This window comes from Nycticebus coucang, chromosome 9 (assembly GCF_027406575.1).
Source record: "Nycticebus coucang isolate mNycCou1 chromosome 9, mNycCou1.pri, whole genome shotgun sequence".
Classification (NCBI taxonomy): Eukaryota; Metazoa; Chordata; class Mammalia; order Primates; family Lorisidae; genus Nycticebus; species Nycticebus coucang.
In genome coordinates, this window is record NC_069788.1 from 32817981 (window position 1) to 32834176 (window position 16196).

The window sequence follows — 16196 nt, forward strand, 5'->3', positions numbered from 1 at the left end:
CTTCATGCTACGGCCATGAATGGTCCCCTGGATGTGAGTGCCCTGGCAGCCCTGAGCATTTTTGCCCAGTGTTTCAAAGACTTCGTGGCCAATGTTAAAAGTCAGGAATATGTACAAGAACATCCAGGTTTTGGCATGATGTAACATTCAGTCTGGTAACCCTGGGCCAGCATGCTGTGTGTTGTGGCTGCCTCCCTACCACTCAGTTCACTAATCTCCACCTGACTGTGTATGTTTGGGGATGCAAGCCCTGTCTTGGGCTTTCTCCTAGACCTGGAAAACAGGCTTATGTCAGTAACCCCTCTGGATGATAGTACCCAGGCTGTCCCTGTTGTCTTGTTTTTCCATACAAATAAACCATAAGCATCTAGATTTATTTGGACAATTACTGCTATCCTGAACTGAATGGTGTCTTTCCAGGCCTGGGAGTGTGGTTGTAACTTATGAAGTCACGGCTACGACAGCGTCACCTGAGTTAATGCACAAAGCCAACGAGCAGGTCATGCAGAGCCTCAACCAGACCTACAAAATGGACTACAACTCCTTTCAGGTTACCAGTAGTAAGTACAACTATCAAGATATGATGATGGTCAGATAACTACAGTGAACAAGATCTGTATCTAAAAAAATAGATCTGATGATGGGGGAAACCTAGGAAACTGCCTTACATTACAATGTCCTCCATGGAGAGAGACTCTCCAGCTCCCTGCTGGCATGGAGGGTAGCAGACGTCTCCCCCACTTAAACCAATGGCTTCCAACCTGGCTAATGCCACTAGACCTCCATTACAGGGAAGAGGAGGGCAGGGGCTTTACAAGGGGTCCACAGAGTCATCTGGGTTTGTGGATTTTTGAAAGTAACAGATCCAAAACATCCCAAACAGTGAAACTAACATTATAGCGAGAGTGGAGATATTCACAAAATGTGCTGGTACTAAGTAGAAGGCCATTGTTTTAGAGCAGTGGGTTTCAGAGTGAGGCCCGCAGACCAGCAGCATCACCACCGCCTGAGAACTTGTTAGAGATGCACATTTTGGGTCCACCCAGACCTACCAAGGCCTGTCTGTGTTGCAACAAGCCTTCCAGGTGATTCATTCTCTGCACTACCCCTGCTTTAGGTCACTAAACCCCGGGGGTTTGATATATTCTGTCCTATTTTACAAATGGCATGCAAGGATGGGTACTGTTGTCTTCGTAGGTGGATGACCCTATTGTTATTTGATGGGTAGTAAGGAAAACCCACCAGACAGAGCTTTGATGGGCAGGGATTGGCCTGCAATGCTCTGGGTAACTCAGGTCTGTAGATCTGGAATGTCCATGGTTGCTCTTTGGAGAGGGCACTGAGAGGGCTATTGTTGGCACAACTGGAGAAAGAGCCCCTCTCCTTCAGGTGTTGGGTCATCTTCATAGCAGGTTGATGTCATTTCTGCTTATAGTCTCTGCTGGTATTTATAGACACCTGGTCATTTTAAACATAATACGTTAGAAGTGATAAAACTAGCTGAGGAAACCACAAGACATACGTACAGTGCTTAAGAATGTGCTACCACATAAACAAGATACAATAGCAAAATAAAACTTCAAAATAGATAAGACAGAAAATCATAAATAAAAACCAGAAAATTAAAGGGAAGGGAAGAGGTGGCCTAAACGTGTACGCTCAAGCAGGAGCAATCTCAGCAGTGCTCCCCGGCCAACCATGAGATGCACTTTTTGTTGTCTTGAAAAATTCTTTTTATTTTATTTACTTATTTTTTTATTAAGTCATATACACATAAATCATGAATACATTTATGCATATGTAGGGTACAATGTGTTGATTTTTTATACCATCTGATGTATTGATGATTATAAGGAAATATGAGAATAGAATTCTTTAGTATAAACCTAATTGCGATTTTGCTTTCCCCAAATTTAGGACTGCTGAGAATAGTCAACCATTTAAGTGAATAAGTGTCTAGCATTTCTACTAATCAGGTGGTCAGCCCAGAAACACACTGCTCATGGTGTAGTTCACAGATGTGTCGTAGTATACATGGCATCTTCGGCCATTTGTGTGGCTATAAAAGAATATTTGAGACAGGGTAATTTATAAAGAAAAGAAGTGTATTTGGCTTGCGATTTTGCTGACTGGAAGACTGGGCATCTAGGGAAAGTCTCAGGCAGTGCCTGTGAGTGGTGGAATGTGGGAGAACAAGGGGGAGAAACAGGAGAACACATTCCAGTTGTTTTTTATGCAATAATATTTTCTGTTTCTTTTTGTTAATCAATGAAAAATATATAATCATTACAAAATTCGTTATGCCTAACTTTGTTCTTGCTAACTTGCTATGTGGCTATGACTAAAATAAAATAAAACATCAATGTGGAAAATATATAAAAAAGACATCTCAAAATATAAAAAAAAAACAGGTTATCTATGACAGTGGCAAAAGTCACCGACCTATAACACAAAATAGGGCATGTAAAACCATAACAAAGTTACAGTTGCAAACACAGCACAAAAATAAGGCATATACGTTAGCAGCAATAGTTACAAACATATGCGCAATAAAATAAGTCATTAGCTAGACAAAAATAAACTAAGGCAGAGATTAGTCAGACCATGAGTGTCAAGCTACATGTTCCCCAAACTAAAACACCTTGACTCAAAAACCAGTCACATCTATACATCTTACTAAACATGATAACATTTTTTGCATTTTTCTTTATACTCCTTTGACTTCCAAAAAATACCTGTTAAAATCTAGAGTTGAGGCCACACTTTGATAATGTTCAGCCCCCCAAGACCCTTGGTTATGTTATGCCGAACAGTCATGTCTTCACTCTGCACCAGTCCCAGAAACCTCAAGGCTTTACCCCACTGGAGGTTGCTTCAGCAGAAGGCGAATGGGAGCAAAGATCACATAGCAAGAGAGGAAGCCAGAGAGACCAGAGTGGGGGTGGATGCCAGGCTCTTTTTAATAAGCACCTTTCAGGAATGAATAGAGCAAGAATTCACTCACTGCCTCAAGGAGCGCACCAAATCTTTCCAGAGGGAAAACCTGACTCGAACATCACATTAGCCCCCATCTCTAACACTGAGGATTAAGTTTCAACGTGTGATTTGAGGGGAGAAGACATCTAAATTACAGCACTTAGCTCATTGTTCTAAGAGCAATGAAGTCCTGGTGAAAGTCATTCACCGTACCCCAGGGCAGAGGGTCTGCATCCTGCTCTGTTCTCCTTCACAATCAGCATGTGAGTCTGTGATGTGCACAACCTCAGACCAGTAAACAGGACCTTACATGAAGCACAATTCCACCAAGCAACTTGGACACCATCCCGCCTGCCACAGTGTTGGTGTTATTAACCAGAATACATCTAAAAAGTCATGTGATTGGGTTTTCAAAAAGATTATAATCATATTTAGGGAGTGAGGATAGGAAGAGAGCTAATACGAAAGAAAATTGTTGAAAGAGTGAGTTGGTATCAGGAACTTATTTTTAAGTTCTTTGTAAAACCCAAAAGGCACATTCTGAAAGGCAATTTTCAGAATCCATTTATTTTATTGTACAGTAACCCTTAGATGATATTTGACTAATCAGCCAGTCTCTCAACCACACGAGACCCTTCTTTAATCATTCCTGATAAATTTATGTTCAATTTTATATAATCATAATACTAGCAGTTCTTCTAATCTTACATATTAGTGATGGTAGTAATGAAAACAGTAACATTTAACTGTATCTTTTGTGTTTTAATCCCAGTGCATTTATATATATTTCATCTTCCGAGATCCTGTGAAGTAGATACTATTATTTCCATTTTACAGCTGAGGAAATGGAGGCTTAGGGAGGGTAAATACTGTGCTCAAGGACATATAATAAGAAACATAAGTCTGTGTGACTGCAAAGCCAGTGCACTGCAGCAAATATTCAAAGATGGCCCTGCTTCCTAATAGTTAAATGTGATTTTAAAAAAATATTATTTTAGGCTTAAAAAGAATGATAAGAAATATAAGAAATATTTATATATTGTAATATTTTGACTACATCATCATACATCATCATTATTATAAGAAAATATTTATATATTGTGATATTTTAAATCACACTTTATCATCATCATGAATATCATCATACCACCCCAAATTAATTTTATGATGTTTTATTTTCATATTTATTGTGCATAGGAGGTCTGGCCCTAATGAGTATAAAGCACCAGGCAAAACAGGCTCCTGGAGCCCCTCGCTCCAGCCCTCCTGATTATCCAACACACATAATTAGTGAAGAACATTGCACAAGCAACACAACTTAGAAAAAACTGCATGTTGTGTAAGCAAAAGGCATCCCTAAGAACAGGTATAAAATGAACCAATATTGTGTTTTTATCTGTGAAATGGCAAGACGGTGCTTCTATAGGTTTTTACTGGCAAAACAATTATAACAGCTGTAGCTTCTCAAGCCACTTCCCAGTGTAGCTCTCCCTGCCCCTGTTTTCCAGACAAGGGAGCAGAGGCTCAGCCAGGCTGAGCCAGCTCCCCAGGGCCACACAGTTACTCGTGGGACGGAACCAGGATAAATCCAAACTCATCTATAAAACTGTCACAATTAAAGACCCACGGGTATTAGGCCTTAAAAAAAAAAACAAACAAAAAAAAACTGTGTTTCCCAAATAGATTTTATTTATTATGAATAATTAATTTGATTTCCCATTTCTAACTCATCAGTCTTGAGTCAGGGTCTTCAGGGAGCATAAGATATCAGTTACTCGTGAGAAACAGTCGATATTATTCAAGTCAGTAGCAATGAAACGATGTGTAAGTTGCTGGTGAGGCTTCTTCATGAGCAAATGTGCAATTTTTTCCCAGACTTTTCAAAAGCTGAAAAGCTCTTTGGAATCCCCATTGCTACCATCAAAGATTCTTTAGCGTCCTTAAGACACATGGTGCAAACCCCGTCCCTAGTATCTGGCAGGTTACAGCTCCATGGGCCTCAGGTACTAGCGGGATGGGATGGAGTCAGGGACATGTCGTCTCGTCCCATACAGCACCACAGGTGGCATGGGGACCTCTGAGAGCCCTGAGTGTGGCATCTGGGGAATAACATCAATAACAGTTATGTGCTTTGGATCGTAACACCTTTTCTCTGGTTTTCCAGATGAAACTAAGTTCTCTGTCATGCCACAAGTAATATTTGAAGGGGATACAGTCAACCTCACGTGTGAAAATGAAGTGTTGTCTTACAACGTGTCTTGGTACCACATAGAGCGACACTTTGACATCCAGAACAGCAGCAAATTCTCCATTTCCACCACTGTGCTCAACAATATGACCTCAGTCTCCAGCCTCACCATTTACAACATCACCCAGGGAGATGCAGGTGGGTCACTGCTCAGGAACCTGTGTTAGGAACAGGACGCAGGAATCAAAAGGAAGAAAATCCTACGATATGCAGATGCAGTTTTGCTCCTCAAAAAAAGAAGTATCCTGGCTCAGCATTTCAAAATGGAAAATTAATCCCATGGCATTTGTTGTGAATGAATTTTAAAACTAATGCATGCTCATTATTCTTAGCATATACTGTTATTTTTTATTAATTAATTTCATTTTGTTTCCTTCCCCTGCCTAATTCTCTCACTTCCTCCTTCCAGTGGAAATGGCCAGAGAGTGGCTGACGGGATGTCTCTGAACAACCATCTTGGAGCCCTTTCCCAGCTAATTTAATTTTCCAGCAAATTTTTTAAAAAGTTAGGTAGCTTTCTTGAGGTTGAATTGATGGATGGTAAACTGCACATATTTAAAGTATGCGATGTACTAAGTTTTGATGTACGTCCACCTATTAAACCATCCACTACAATCAAGATAGTGAACATACCCGTCACCTCCACCCTCGATTTTCTTGTACTCCTTTGTAATCTCTCCCTTTGACCTTTCCTGGCCCCGCTGCCCACTCCAAACAACCACCGAAGAGGGTCTTGATTATTTACTGAGACTAGTGATGAAACTGGCACATTCTAGAATCTAATAGCCTCTCTGTACCCCAGACATTAACAGGGCCATGGACACCCGGGTCTTGTCACACCTTTGTTGACTCCGATTTTACCACATGATTCAATAAGACGCCAGCATTGCCCACGGTCCTCCAATTCTCCAAGGCTTGCTGATTTTTCTTTCTTCCCCCTTTATTCTTACTCTTAATTTTCTTCTTAGCCAAGTCCCTGAGAGTCCTATTATCTCTTAGAGCATCCCTCTGCTCTACCTGTGGCATCAGACATATCTCTACTCCCTGAATTTTTTTATTTAGTGCTGTTTAGACAATGTCTGAGATGCTTTTGAAAATGGTGCTTTGTGCAAACTGTCGTGACACCTGAAATGAGGCTACGTTCATCTAAGGAAATGCCTGCATGTAGTCACACCAAATGATTTTGTGTATCCTGTGCAGGTGAATATGCTTGCAAACTGATATTAGATATCTTTGAATATGAGGCCAGAAAAAAAATAAACGTCACATCCATCCAAATTTGGGCAAATGAAGAGATGAAGGTGATATGTGACAACAGCCCTGTGTCTCTGAGCTGCTGCAGTGAGAATAACGCTAACTGGAACCACGTAGAATGGAAGCAGAAAGGAAAAATCAGCATCCCAGGTGAGAATGTTAGACAAGTCCTTTTGCAAATAGATTTCTGTCTCTTGGCCAAGTAAAAATGGGAGATGAGGTGGGTGGAGGGGTAAACTTAGACTGTGAAAAAGAATTAGGTTTGATGCCCGCTCCTGCTTAACCACTCTAGAGCAAAACTCCCCAAATCCCGTATACAAGTATGACGCCTTTGCTGTAGACAAGCTCCCAGCAGCAGAAGACCCAAGAGGCAATGATCCCAGCGACTTAAGTCTGATACATCTCCATGGAGAAAGTTTGTCCCCGCCCTCTTCTCTGTCTTCAGCAAAGAGCTAACAGTGAGGTTGCTGACTTTTCCTTGAGGTCTTTCTTGAAGCTTCTCATTTTTGTGTCTCTTCCCTGGGTGTCCATTCTTACCCATGCTTACCTAGATGTTTCTCTCTGTGTCTCCAGTTTTATTTCTGTCTGCATAGATCTGTTTATCTCTCAAATGTTTCGTGTTAATTTCTGGTCCTGTTTGCTTTCGTTTTAGATATAAGATCTTACCTGAAGTTATCTACCTCCAGCTTATACTAATGAATAATGATAATAATAAATTAAAACGGCAATGCTGATTCTGTTTTGTATAATAGTGTATGATTAAGCCATTTTTTAAAAGTATCTTTAAAAGTATCACCCAGGCAGAGTGGCTCACACCTGTAATCCATGCACTGTGGGAGACATAGGCAGAAAGATTGCTTGAGGTTAGGAGTTCCAGACCTGAGCAAATGTGAGACCCTGTTTCTACCAAAACTAGAAAAAATTAGCTGGACACAGTAGTGGTGTACCTATAGTCCCAGCTGCTTGGGAGGTTGAAGCAGGAGGATCACCTGAGCTGAGGAGTTTTTTTGTTTTTGTTTTTGTTTTTATTGTTGGGGATTCATTGGAGGTACAATAAGCCAGGTTACACTGGTTGCATTTGTTAGGTAAAGTCCCTCTTGCAATCATATCTTGCACCCAGAAGGTGTGGCACACACCAAGGCCCCAAACCCCTTTCTCCTCCCCTCTCTCTGCTTTTCCTTCGAGCTGAGGAGTTTGAAGTTTGTAGTGAGCTAGGTTGATGCCTGCATTCTAGCTGGGGCAACAGAGAGAGACTCTCTCTCTCAACAAAGAAAACTTAAAAATTAAAAATATGTTCATTGCTTTTAATCATACTTAAACTTGACCACAAGTCAAGCTGGCATTTTTACCTCCAATTTGCAAATAAGGAGATGAGGTTCAGTTTAAATGACTATTCAAGGTTGTCACAATATGAAAAGAAAAGAAAGAATTGGAACTTACCACAGACCTTATTTCACAAGACCAGTGTTTGTCTTGGCTACACGTTATGACTCCTGGCTGATGGGCCAGCACTGGAGCAAGCTGGTCTGGCAGAATGCAGACTGTTCTCTACCTAGAAACTGCATAGAACAAATGCAGCTCTTTTCTTAAGAAACAACAGTATTACGTGCCCAACTTTAAAGGAAAAAAGGGGGAAAAAAAACCTTTAAAGTAAGATGTGGTTTTACCCATGTGATACGTTAGCGTGATGAGCCTTCGTTTTATAAGCTTTTGCTATCAAACTATATGCAATTATAACAAAATAAAATGATCGATTTCCATGTGAACTTTCCTGAGCACATCTATTTGGCAAAGCAGGTCTCACCTGTAGCATTTGTATTTGACCTCAAAGTACTCAGAAGAATGGGAAAGGCATCTGCTAACTGTTGAAAATATTGACACATGATGCATGCGTCACTTCCCTGATTTTTAATGCATGTGTCACTTGCCTGATTTTTAAGGAAGAGGAGGTGTGTAGCTTCCTGAGGGAACTGCCAGGTGGGACAAAGACTTTGCACAATTCCCGTGGTACTGACTTGGAAGATTTCACCACGAGAGGTGAAAACCCTTGTCTTCTGGCAAAGGCACCAGGAAGTCTGTGGCACAGATGCTCAGGGACCTTGTCATGAACATCCAGAGAAGGCTGCAGGACCCCAGAACAATGGTTTCCTGCACCGGACTGGCTGTCTGGGGACCTGAGAGTTCTCTGATGAATTTAGCCTCCACCTGGCAACCTGCCCTTGCTGGTGTTTTCTGCAGCTCTTTTTCTCCAAATTCCAAATGTTATTTTAGCAACCATTTTTTCCCAAATCCATAGGAAGAAATCTAGCAAAATAATTTACCCCAAAGCTTTTGGAACCAAATGTATGACCTCCTATTAGAAATGGTTGCATTTTCAAAGCACTCTGGAAAGGGATAAAATAGGAGAGGACATATTCAACACTGGTAGAATTTCCAACTTTAAGAGGACTAACATACAATAAAGATTTCCTACCACTTGGAGAAAAAGTGAAGGGCATGTTCTTGAAGAGATTCATTACCACAACTGAAATAGTTACTGTGGGCCAGGCGCAGTGGCTCACACCTGTAATCCTAGCACTTTGGTAGGCTGAGGTAGGAGGATTGCTTGAGGCCAGAAATTTGAGAATTGCTTGAGCAAGAGCAAGACCCCTTCTCTACAAAAAGTAGAAAAATCATCCAGGCGTTGTGGCGGTTACCTGTAGTCCCAGCAACTAGGGAGACTGAGGCAGAAAGATCACTTGAGCCTGTGAGTTTGAGGTTGTGGTGAGCTACGATGGTACTACTGCAGTCTAGCCTGGGCAGTAGAGCTAGACCTTGTCTCCAAAAAGAAGAAAAAAGTAAAAGTTATTGTGTCTGATTTCAGTGTTTGCATTTATCCGCTGGGTTTTTCTCCCCACTTCCCCATCAGAAGTCTTACAAAGAAAAGTATCACTATCACTATTTTATAGATGAAGTTTTGGGATAGCATCTAGGCAGCAAATTTCAGCAGCAAAATTATAATCACATGCCATCTCTTCTCCAGAAAGCAAAGCACCAACTTATTCGCTGCACCCAATACTTCTCATGAAGGATCCCCGACTGGCAGAGCCGTGGGGGTATTATATGAAACATGATATGAACGCTGCTGGGTTGGAGCTTCTGCTTCTGTTTTCTGAGCTCACTTCACTTTTTCCCTACATTTCAACCTGACAGAGCTACTTATTGTTCCTGACCTAAATCCACATGCCGCTGTTTCTGTGTTTTTGCTTATATCAGTGGCTTTCTGATTTAATCATAGAATCCTTTCTTCAAACAAAATCTTGCATGGTTGTCTAATGCAGGGTTTCTCAGTCCCAGCACAGCTGGTATTTGGGGCCAGAGAATTCTCTGCTGTGAGAAACTGTCCTGTGCATTGTACAATGTTTATGAGCAACTTTGGCTGATAAATCCACTAGATTCTAGTAACGCTCTCCAATTGCAACAACCAAAAATGTCTTCAATCATTGCTAAATGTCCCACAGGGAGGCATATCTCATGTGCAAGGAAGACCTCAAAAGAGCTGCTCTAGTTAGTGACAGGGTGAGGGGCTTGGTGCCCACATAGCAGGAGCTAGCTATGCTCCTGATCCCCAGCCCAGCCCCAGCTCCCTGAAGCAGCTGAATGGAACTCCAAGTTCTCCAGGGAGCAGGATGTATACACACACAGCACACATACACCTGCACACCAGAACTGCTGCCCCCATTTCTATCTATTAAAACCCTAAATGTCTTTCAAGACCGAGAGCAAATCCGCCTCTTTGAAATTTTCGCTAATCTCCCATCTAAAATGTTCCTCCTTTCCTCTGCATAATATCTGAGTCCTCTCTCTGGACCCTGTGCACTGGGCATTAGCACTCTGTGCATCTCTTTGCACACGCCATCCTGCACAGCCCAGTGTCTTGCACTGCAGCCTGATGAGATAGCTGGGTCCTAAGGATGAGTAGGAGTCGGCAGAGGGAGACAGAAGGAGAATATTCCAGATAGGAACATAGGAAGAGAGTAACGAAGTTGCAGAACATGTTGAAGGTCCAGGACATGACCTAATTTTTAGGAGACACATACAAAGTGAGACAGAGGAGAGGGGTAGATTCAAGTCACACGTAAATAATTGCATGTATCATACTAAGGAGATTTGACTCTGTTCTATAGGAAATGATAAGATTTTAAAGGTAAAAAGATGAAGGTCAAATGATGAGAGCTGAACTCTAGATTTTGAGGTAATTGGAGGTGGAAGGCGGGCCTGTGTCTGCGAGCCAGGGGGTCATTTAGACAGGCTGCATGAAGATGAAAACGAGTTTGGTGGTTTTAAACCACCATTGTGGGGACTAGGGAAAAATGCTGATGGCATTTCAATCAAAATATAATATCTCAAATACCACCGATCAGCCAGCCAGAGCTGAAAAAGACACGTTTCTGTTGGAACTAATGAAGAGGCTTGTGCATTCTTTCATTTTTGGAAGATTGATAGTGTTTGAAAAATGCCTGAATAGAGAGGGTAGTGGCAGGTGGGGGAAGAGGAGAGCGTGAAGGGAATGAGATAGAAAAAGAAGCCACCAGGGTGTCATTGAACCCCAGCCTGAGAGGGAAAGGAAGGTACAGAAAGAGCTATTGTGAAGGAGAAACTGCTGGTAACCGAGAAAGCCTGAGGCTGAAGCTTCCACTAAAATGCAGAGACTTAAAGAGGGAACAACTTCCAAAACATCTTCCTCAAATGGGATGACTGTCAGCTGTCCCAGCCTTGCTGCTTCCTCCCGTCCATAATAACAGTAGTCTAAACAATCTGCCATCGTTTCCCTTTCCGTTAAGTCGGACCCAGACACCTTGCTTCTCTATTCTCGTGACGCCCACTCGTGGTCTTTGTCCGGGCAGACGCCAGCCAACACTTGCCTAGAAGTTTATATACCTAGGTATATAAACAGAGAGTGCAAAAAAAGTGTGTACACCTTGTAAGGAAGAAAAACACTGTATAAATTCGTAACACTCAAGTTGCATTTGACTTCTGCAATTGCGAGAGGTGCTCAACATGACTTCTATTTGTCTTTTGTTATGGGTATATATTGAGCATTACAATTTTAATAAAGTTTTTCCTTTCTTAAAATGCGTATACATTTTTTGGTGCCATGTATGTGTGTATGTCTAAGAGTTTTATATATATATGATATATATATCATATATATATTTATATATATTTGTGTGTCTAAGAGTTTTATATATATGAGTTTTATATATATATAAGAATTAAATATATATATATATATACACACGGATATATATATTATATATATATAAATTTATATATATATAAATTGCCCTGACTATAGCCCTGGGCAATAACTACTATTACTTATCCCCGTTTCACATGTGGAAAACTGAGGCCAGGGCTTTCTCAACAATACCCCGCTAGTAAGTGGTGGAGTTTAGGATTTGAAGCCAGGCAGCCTCGATGCAGAAACTACAGGCTTAACCACTATCCATCCCACCTTTCTATTCAAAGAGAAGGACTCTATTTAAGTGCTATTTAAGTAGCACCTTTGCTACTTAAAGGTGATAATTCCTTTTTATTGATTTGGTCTCTTTGCTCCTAAATCACAGAGTTATCAAACCATAACAGCAGAAGAATTGCTTGTCGTTACAGGAACCCCGGAAACAGACCCAGATTCTGGCTGCAGCAGATACACGCTGAAGGCTGACAGAACCCAGTGCCTGAGCGGGTCGTCGGGAACAACAGTCGTCTACATGTGCGAGTTCATCAGTCCCCACGGAGCCAGAGCCAGTAAGGACATAAAAGTGACATTCATCTCTGTGGGTAAGGACTCTTTCCCCGCAACTTTTAGCCGTACAGGTGCTACCGAAAGCTTTGATAATCTGACACTTTGTGATTATTTTACAGTGAGAACAGGTGTTTTCTAATCTCTCAGTTGCGTTCTCTTAAAAGTATCATTTCTCCTCATATTCTGAGGCATTATAAATTCACACCGTCTGCAAAAATGGGGCATTAAAATTTGTTTTTCTGTCTTATAAAAATGAACTGTTTTGATCAGTCATCAGATCTCTTTTGAACAATTTTAGAGAAGGGCTGATACAAGCTGTACTTGTTACTCAGGTTCATGCTTCCTGCTATTGTGATTTAGCATTTTTACAGAAACCAAGGTTAGATTGATGTGGACGTGGGCCCACATAAACTTCAGAGCTAAAGCTGGGAGCGCCAAACTGTGCTCACTACAGAAAACTGCAAATTGTTTAAAATACCCATGAGTTCTTCCAGGGTAATGACAGTTTCAGGTAAACCTAATCTCCCTCCAATTTATGGAAAAACTAACCAAGAGTACATAGATATCTCCATTAAGATAAAAAGGACTAAGAATATTTGGTGATAATTACCTTAAGAAATGGATAAATCCAAATGTAAACATAATCTAAAATTTTTGAAGCATTTTTTTAAAGACTTTGTGAAATGAATGTGTTTTATCATGACTCTAAAAAAGGGAGGCTGATAGTGTGTATTTTTGCTTCCCAAATTACATTTTTTGCATTAAAAAAATTTCACTATAAACTTACTCTTATTTGCAAAAAGACACGTATCTTAGGGGTGTATTTAGCTTTGCTAAAAATCCCCAGTCTGATAGTTTGGAACCTCATCTGAAAAACAAGAAAACAAAATTCAAGGTGCCATGAACCTTTTTCTTTTCACTCTCAGAAATAGCTAAACCTTAGAGAGCCATCTCAAGATCCCTTCAGCCAGTGAGGGAACTGAAGAACACGTGAAACCTTGCTTGAATGACTCTGGGGAGTTATCTGAACTAGGGAGAGCCTCGGTTTCTTTTGATTATGATGAAGAATGCAGTTTACATTGATCAGAAAAGCAGGCCAGTATCACCAGGCTCAAGACAGGAAAGTGTTCACCTATAGAAGGCGAAAGTGAACGGCATCTTAAGGTGCCGACAACGTGAAAGATACGTTCAGAGAGAAGTGGAAATATAGAACCAGAGCCAAAAATAGTGAGATACTTGTAAAAGCTTTGATATTTGTAATGGTCTATTAACATTTTTGATGAATGATTTCTTATGAATCTATGAGAACTCAGAAAAAGAACGTACTTACACGTATGGTGAGGTTAATTATAATTCTAATTGTACACATACACATAAACAATTATGATGGTAATATAGTTACAATTATAATGAAGGTACTTAGCTTGCCCAAGATGTCCAGGTATAAACATTGGGGAAATACACTCCGCGATCCTCCTACTGAAAATGTAGTTGCAGATTGACTGTTTTGTTTGTTAAGCACTGACTCTGTGAATGCTGGGGATGTAAACACACAGAAGTCAAAGGCTGGCCCTTCCAGGCTCGCGTTGTTTTGGAGGAAAGATATAGAAAGAGAGAAATTAGTGTACAAGGTGGTAGTATAAAAAGGTATCTCAGAAGAGTGGAAAGTGAAGCTGTTCCAGGAACCAGGGTTTACTCTCCCTCAAGGTGTCACGTCAGGAGGTTGGCGGGGAGCGGGGGTGAAGGCAACACTCCTAAGTTTGCAACCTTTTGCCCTGCTGATCATCAGGAGATAATTCCAGCCTCAAAAGGGAAGTGCCCGAGGTCCTAAGGCATGTGATGGAAATGAGTACAGTTCAGAGCACCACCCGGAACAGCCTAGAAACAAGTAAAGCCCAGGAGCAGCAAGGTATTACTCCGACATTGACACAAGTAGGGTCAGGATGGTCTGCTTTCTCTGTCTCTCTCTGAAATTTCACTCATGTGTCAATGTCACCAGAAAGACTAAACGTTGGATTTGTTGTTGGTTTTGTTTTGTCTGTTTTGTTTGCGTTTTTTCAGCCAACCTAACAATAACTCCGGACCCAATTTCTGTTTCTGAGGGACAAAACTTTTCTATAAGATGCATCAGTGATGTGAGTAACTATGATGAGGTGTATTGGAACACTTCTGCTGGCACTAAAATCTATCAAAGATTTTATACTGCAAGGAGGTATCCTGATGGAGCAGAGTCAGTGCTGACAGTCAAGACCTCCACCAGGGAGTGGAATGGTGAGTGAAAAGCCCAGTGCTGTACTGTGCTGCCTGGGTCCCTGGAAATAAGTTAGCACCCCTGGAGGGGCTGCTCTGGCCGGCCACTTTGCTTTAAATATTCTTTACATTTAATGCAAAGGTACTTTGGAGGAAGATGTCATTATTCCCATTTTACAGATGGAGAAACTGAGGCCCTAAGAGAGTAATAACTATGCCTAGGCTTAAACAGCTTAAGTTGCAGAACCAGGAATGAAACTAATCTAACTAATCTCTCTGATTCCAAAGCCAGTGCTCTTGCTAATAAGTTAGGAGGACTGTTTTTAAAAGGACTTTTATTAGACTGCTGGGAGTGTTTCACCCAAAACTAGGCAAAAATTTTATATGTCTGGTTCCAATGAACAAAAACATTTTAATTTCCTATTTAGCTTTGTACATCGTTGGGAGGAAACAAATCTTTGGAAGCAAAGAGAATTTGATAGGCAGAACTGCTGCTATAATAACTCACATTTATTGAGCCCTTACTCTGTGTAGGCACGATTTATTTAATTTATTTAAATAAATTAACTGATTTAAAAGCAATAAACCTAGAGGATAGTGTTACTATTATTCCCATTTTACAGATGAAAAAAACTGAGACCTGGGGAGTTTGAGTAAACTACCCAAGGTTGTACATCTGGTAAATGGCAGAGCCAGGATGCAAACCCGGTTGCCTGGCTCCAGGGGCGAAGCCTTAACTGCTCTACTCTGAAGCCTCTCATAGACTGTAAAGTTAACCAGTCTAGATTCTGTGAGTCCCATGTCATCTTTGTTTTTTCATAAGAGGCCTACCCACCACCGTAGAAATCACTCGTTACTGGTTGGGCTGCACTTGGCAGTAAACAATCAAGAGATGGAGGCATTTTTCTCCCAGGTGGACCTCAAACCTGCTCTGTCCAGTTGCTCTTTCCTACTCCTGGGCGATAATCTAAGAGGAACTGTAGCTTTTCCAGTCACATTAAGCAGTCCCATGTCAGTCATTGGAAATAAATCCATTCTGATCTAACTCTGCTGCACTTTCCTTTTGTATTCAATTTAAATTCCCCCTACCCCCAGCAGGACTGAAGAAGAGTTCTATGTTCTCCTTCTCTCCTGTTCCACATCTTACCCCTCTGGCTCGCTGCTGCTTCTGGCTTTTCCAGAGTTGGAGCAAAGTAAGGGAATGTAAAGAATGTGGAAAGGTCTTGCTTCACTGCAGGGGCCATTGTAATCTTGCTGTGCTGTTTCCAGGGCAGCTGCCCAAATGGTGGCTTGTCCTCTGCTGCCACGGCGCCCTGCCACCCGAGGGATCTGCTCCCTTAGAGATGAGAAGAGAGGCTCTTAGCAACACCACAGTGCTCCATCAGGTTAAAACCCTCTGCAGAAAACTCCCCATTCCTGCATTTTCAAAATTCCCATTTATTGCTTGGGTTGGTGAAACAATCTTGGAGTAGGAATTGGAAACCTGGCTTGAAACCCTACTCTGCCCCTAAAAGATAAGCCACTTAATTTTATTGGAAAGGAAGTGCATATTTAGGTGGCATTGGTTGGTCCTTCACTACATGGAGAACCCAGGAGGGGGGACTATTCAGCATTTTCCCCTGCAGTGAGCAGGAAGCTGTGGTGTACCGTTAACTTGAGCTCAAGAGGGGAAATTAAGCC

General features: G+C 41.3%; 1 protein-coding gene across 6 annotated transcripts in view; it reads left to right on the top strand.

The window, feature by feature from the left end:
* The window catches only part of ADGRF5 (adhesion G protein-coupled receptor F5), a 104915-nt gene that overhangs the window by 72312 nt on the left and 16407 nt on the right, over positions 1-16196 (top strand). For 4 of the 6 annotated variants that reach the window (XM_053602807.1, XM_053602809.1, XM_053602805.1 and 1 more), the window contains exons 8-13: positions 421-560; positions 5141-5362; positions 6425-6628; positions 12131-12301; positions 14056-14175; positions 14328-14537. In XM_053602807.1, coding sequence (XP_053458782.1) covers positions 421-560; positions 5141-5362; positions 6425-6628; positions 12131-12301; positions 14056-14175; positions 14328-14537 — 1067 coding nt within the window. The remainder of the gene's footprint in view (positions 1-420; positions 561-5140; positions 5363-6424; positions 6629-12130; positions 12302-14055; positions 14176-14327; positions 14538-16196) is intronic. The other 2 variants (XM_053602810.1, XM_053602811.1) reach the window with 1 other exon arrangement.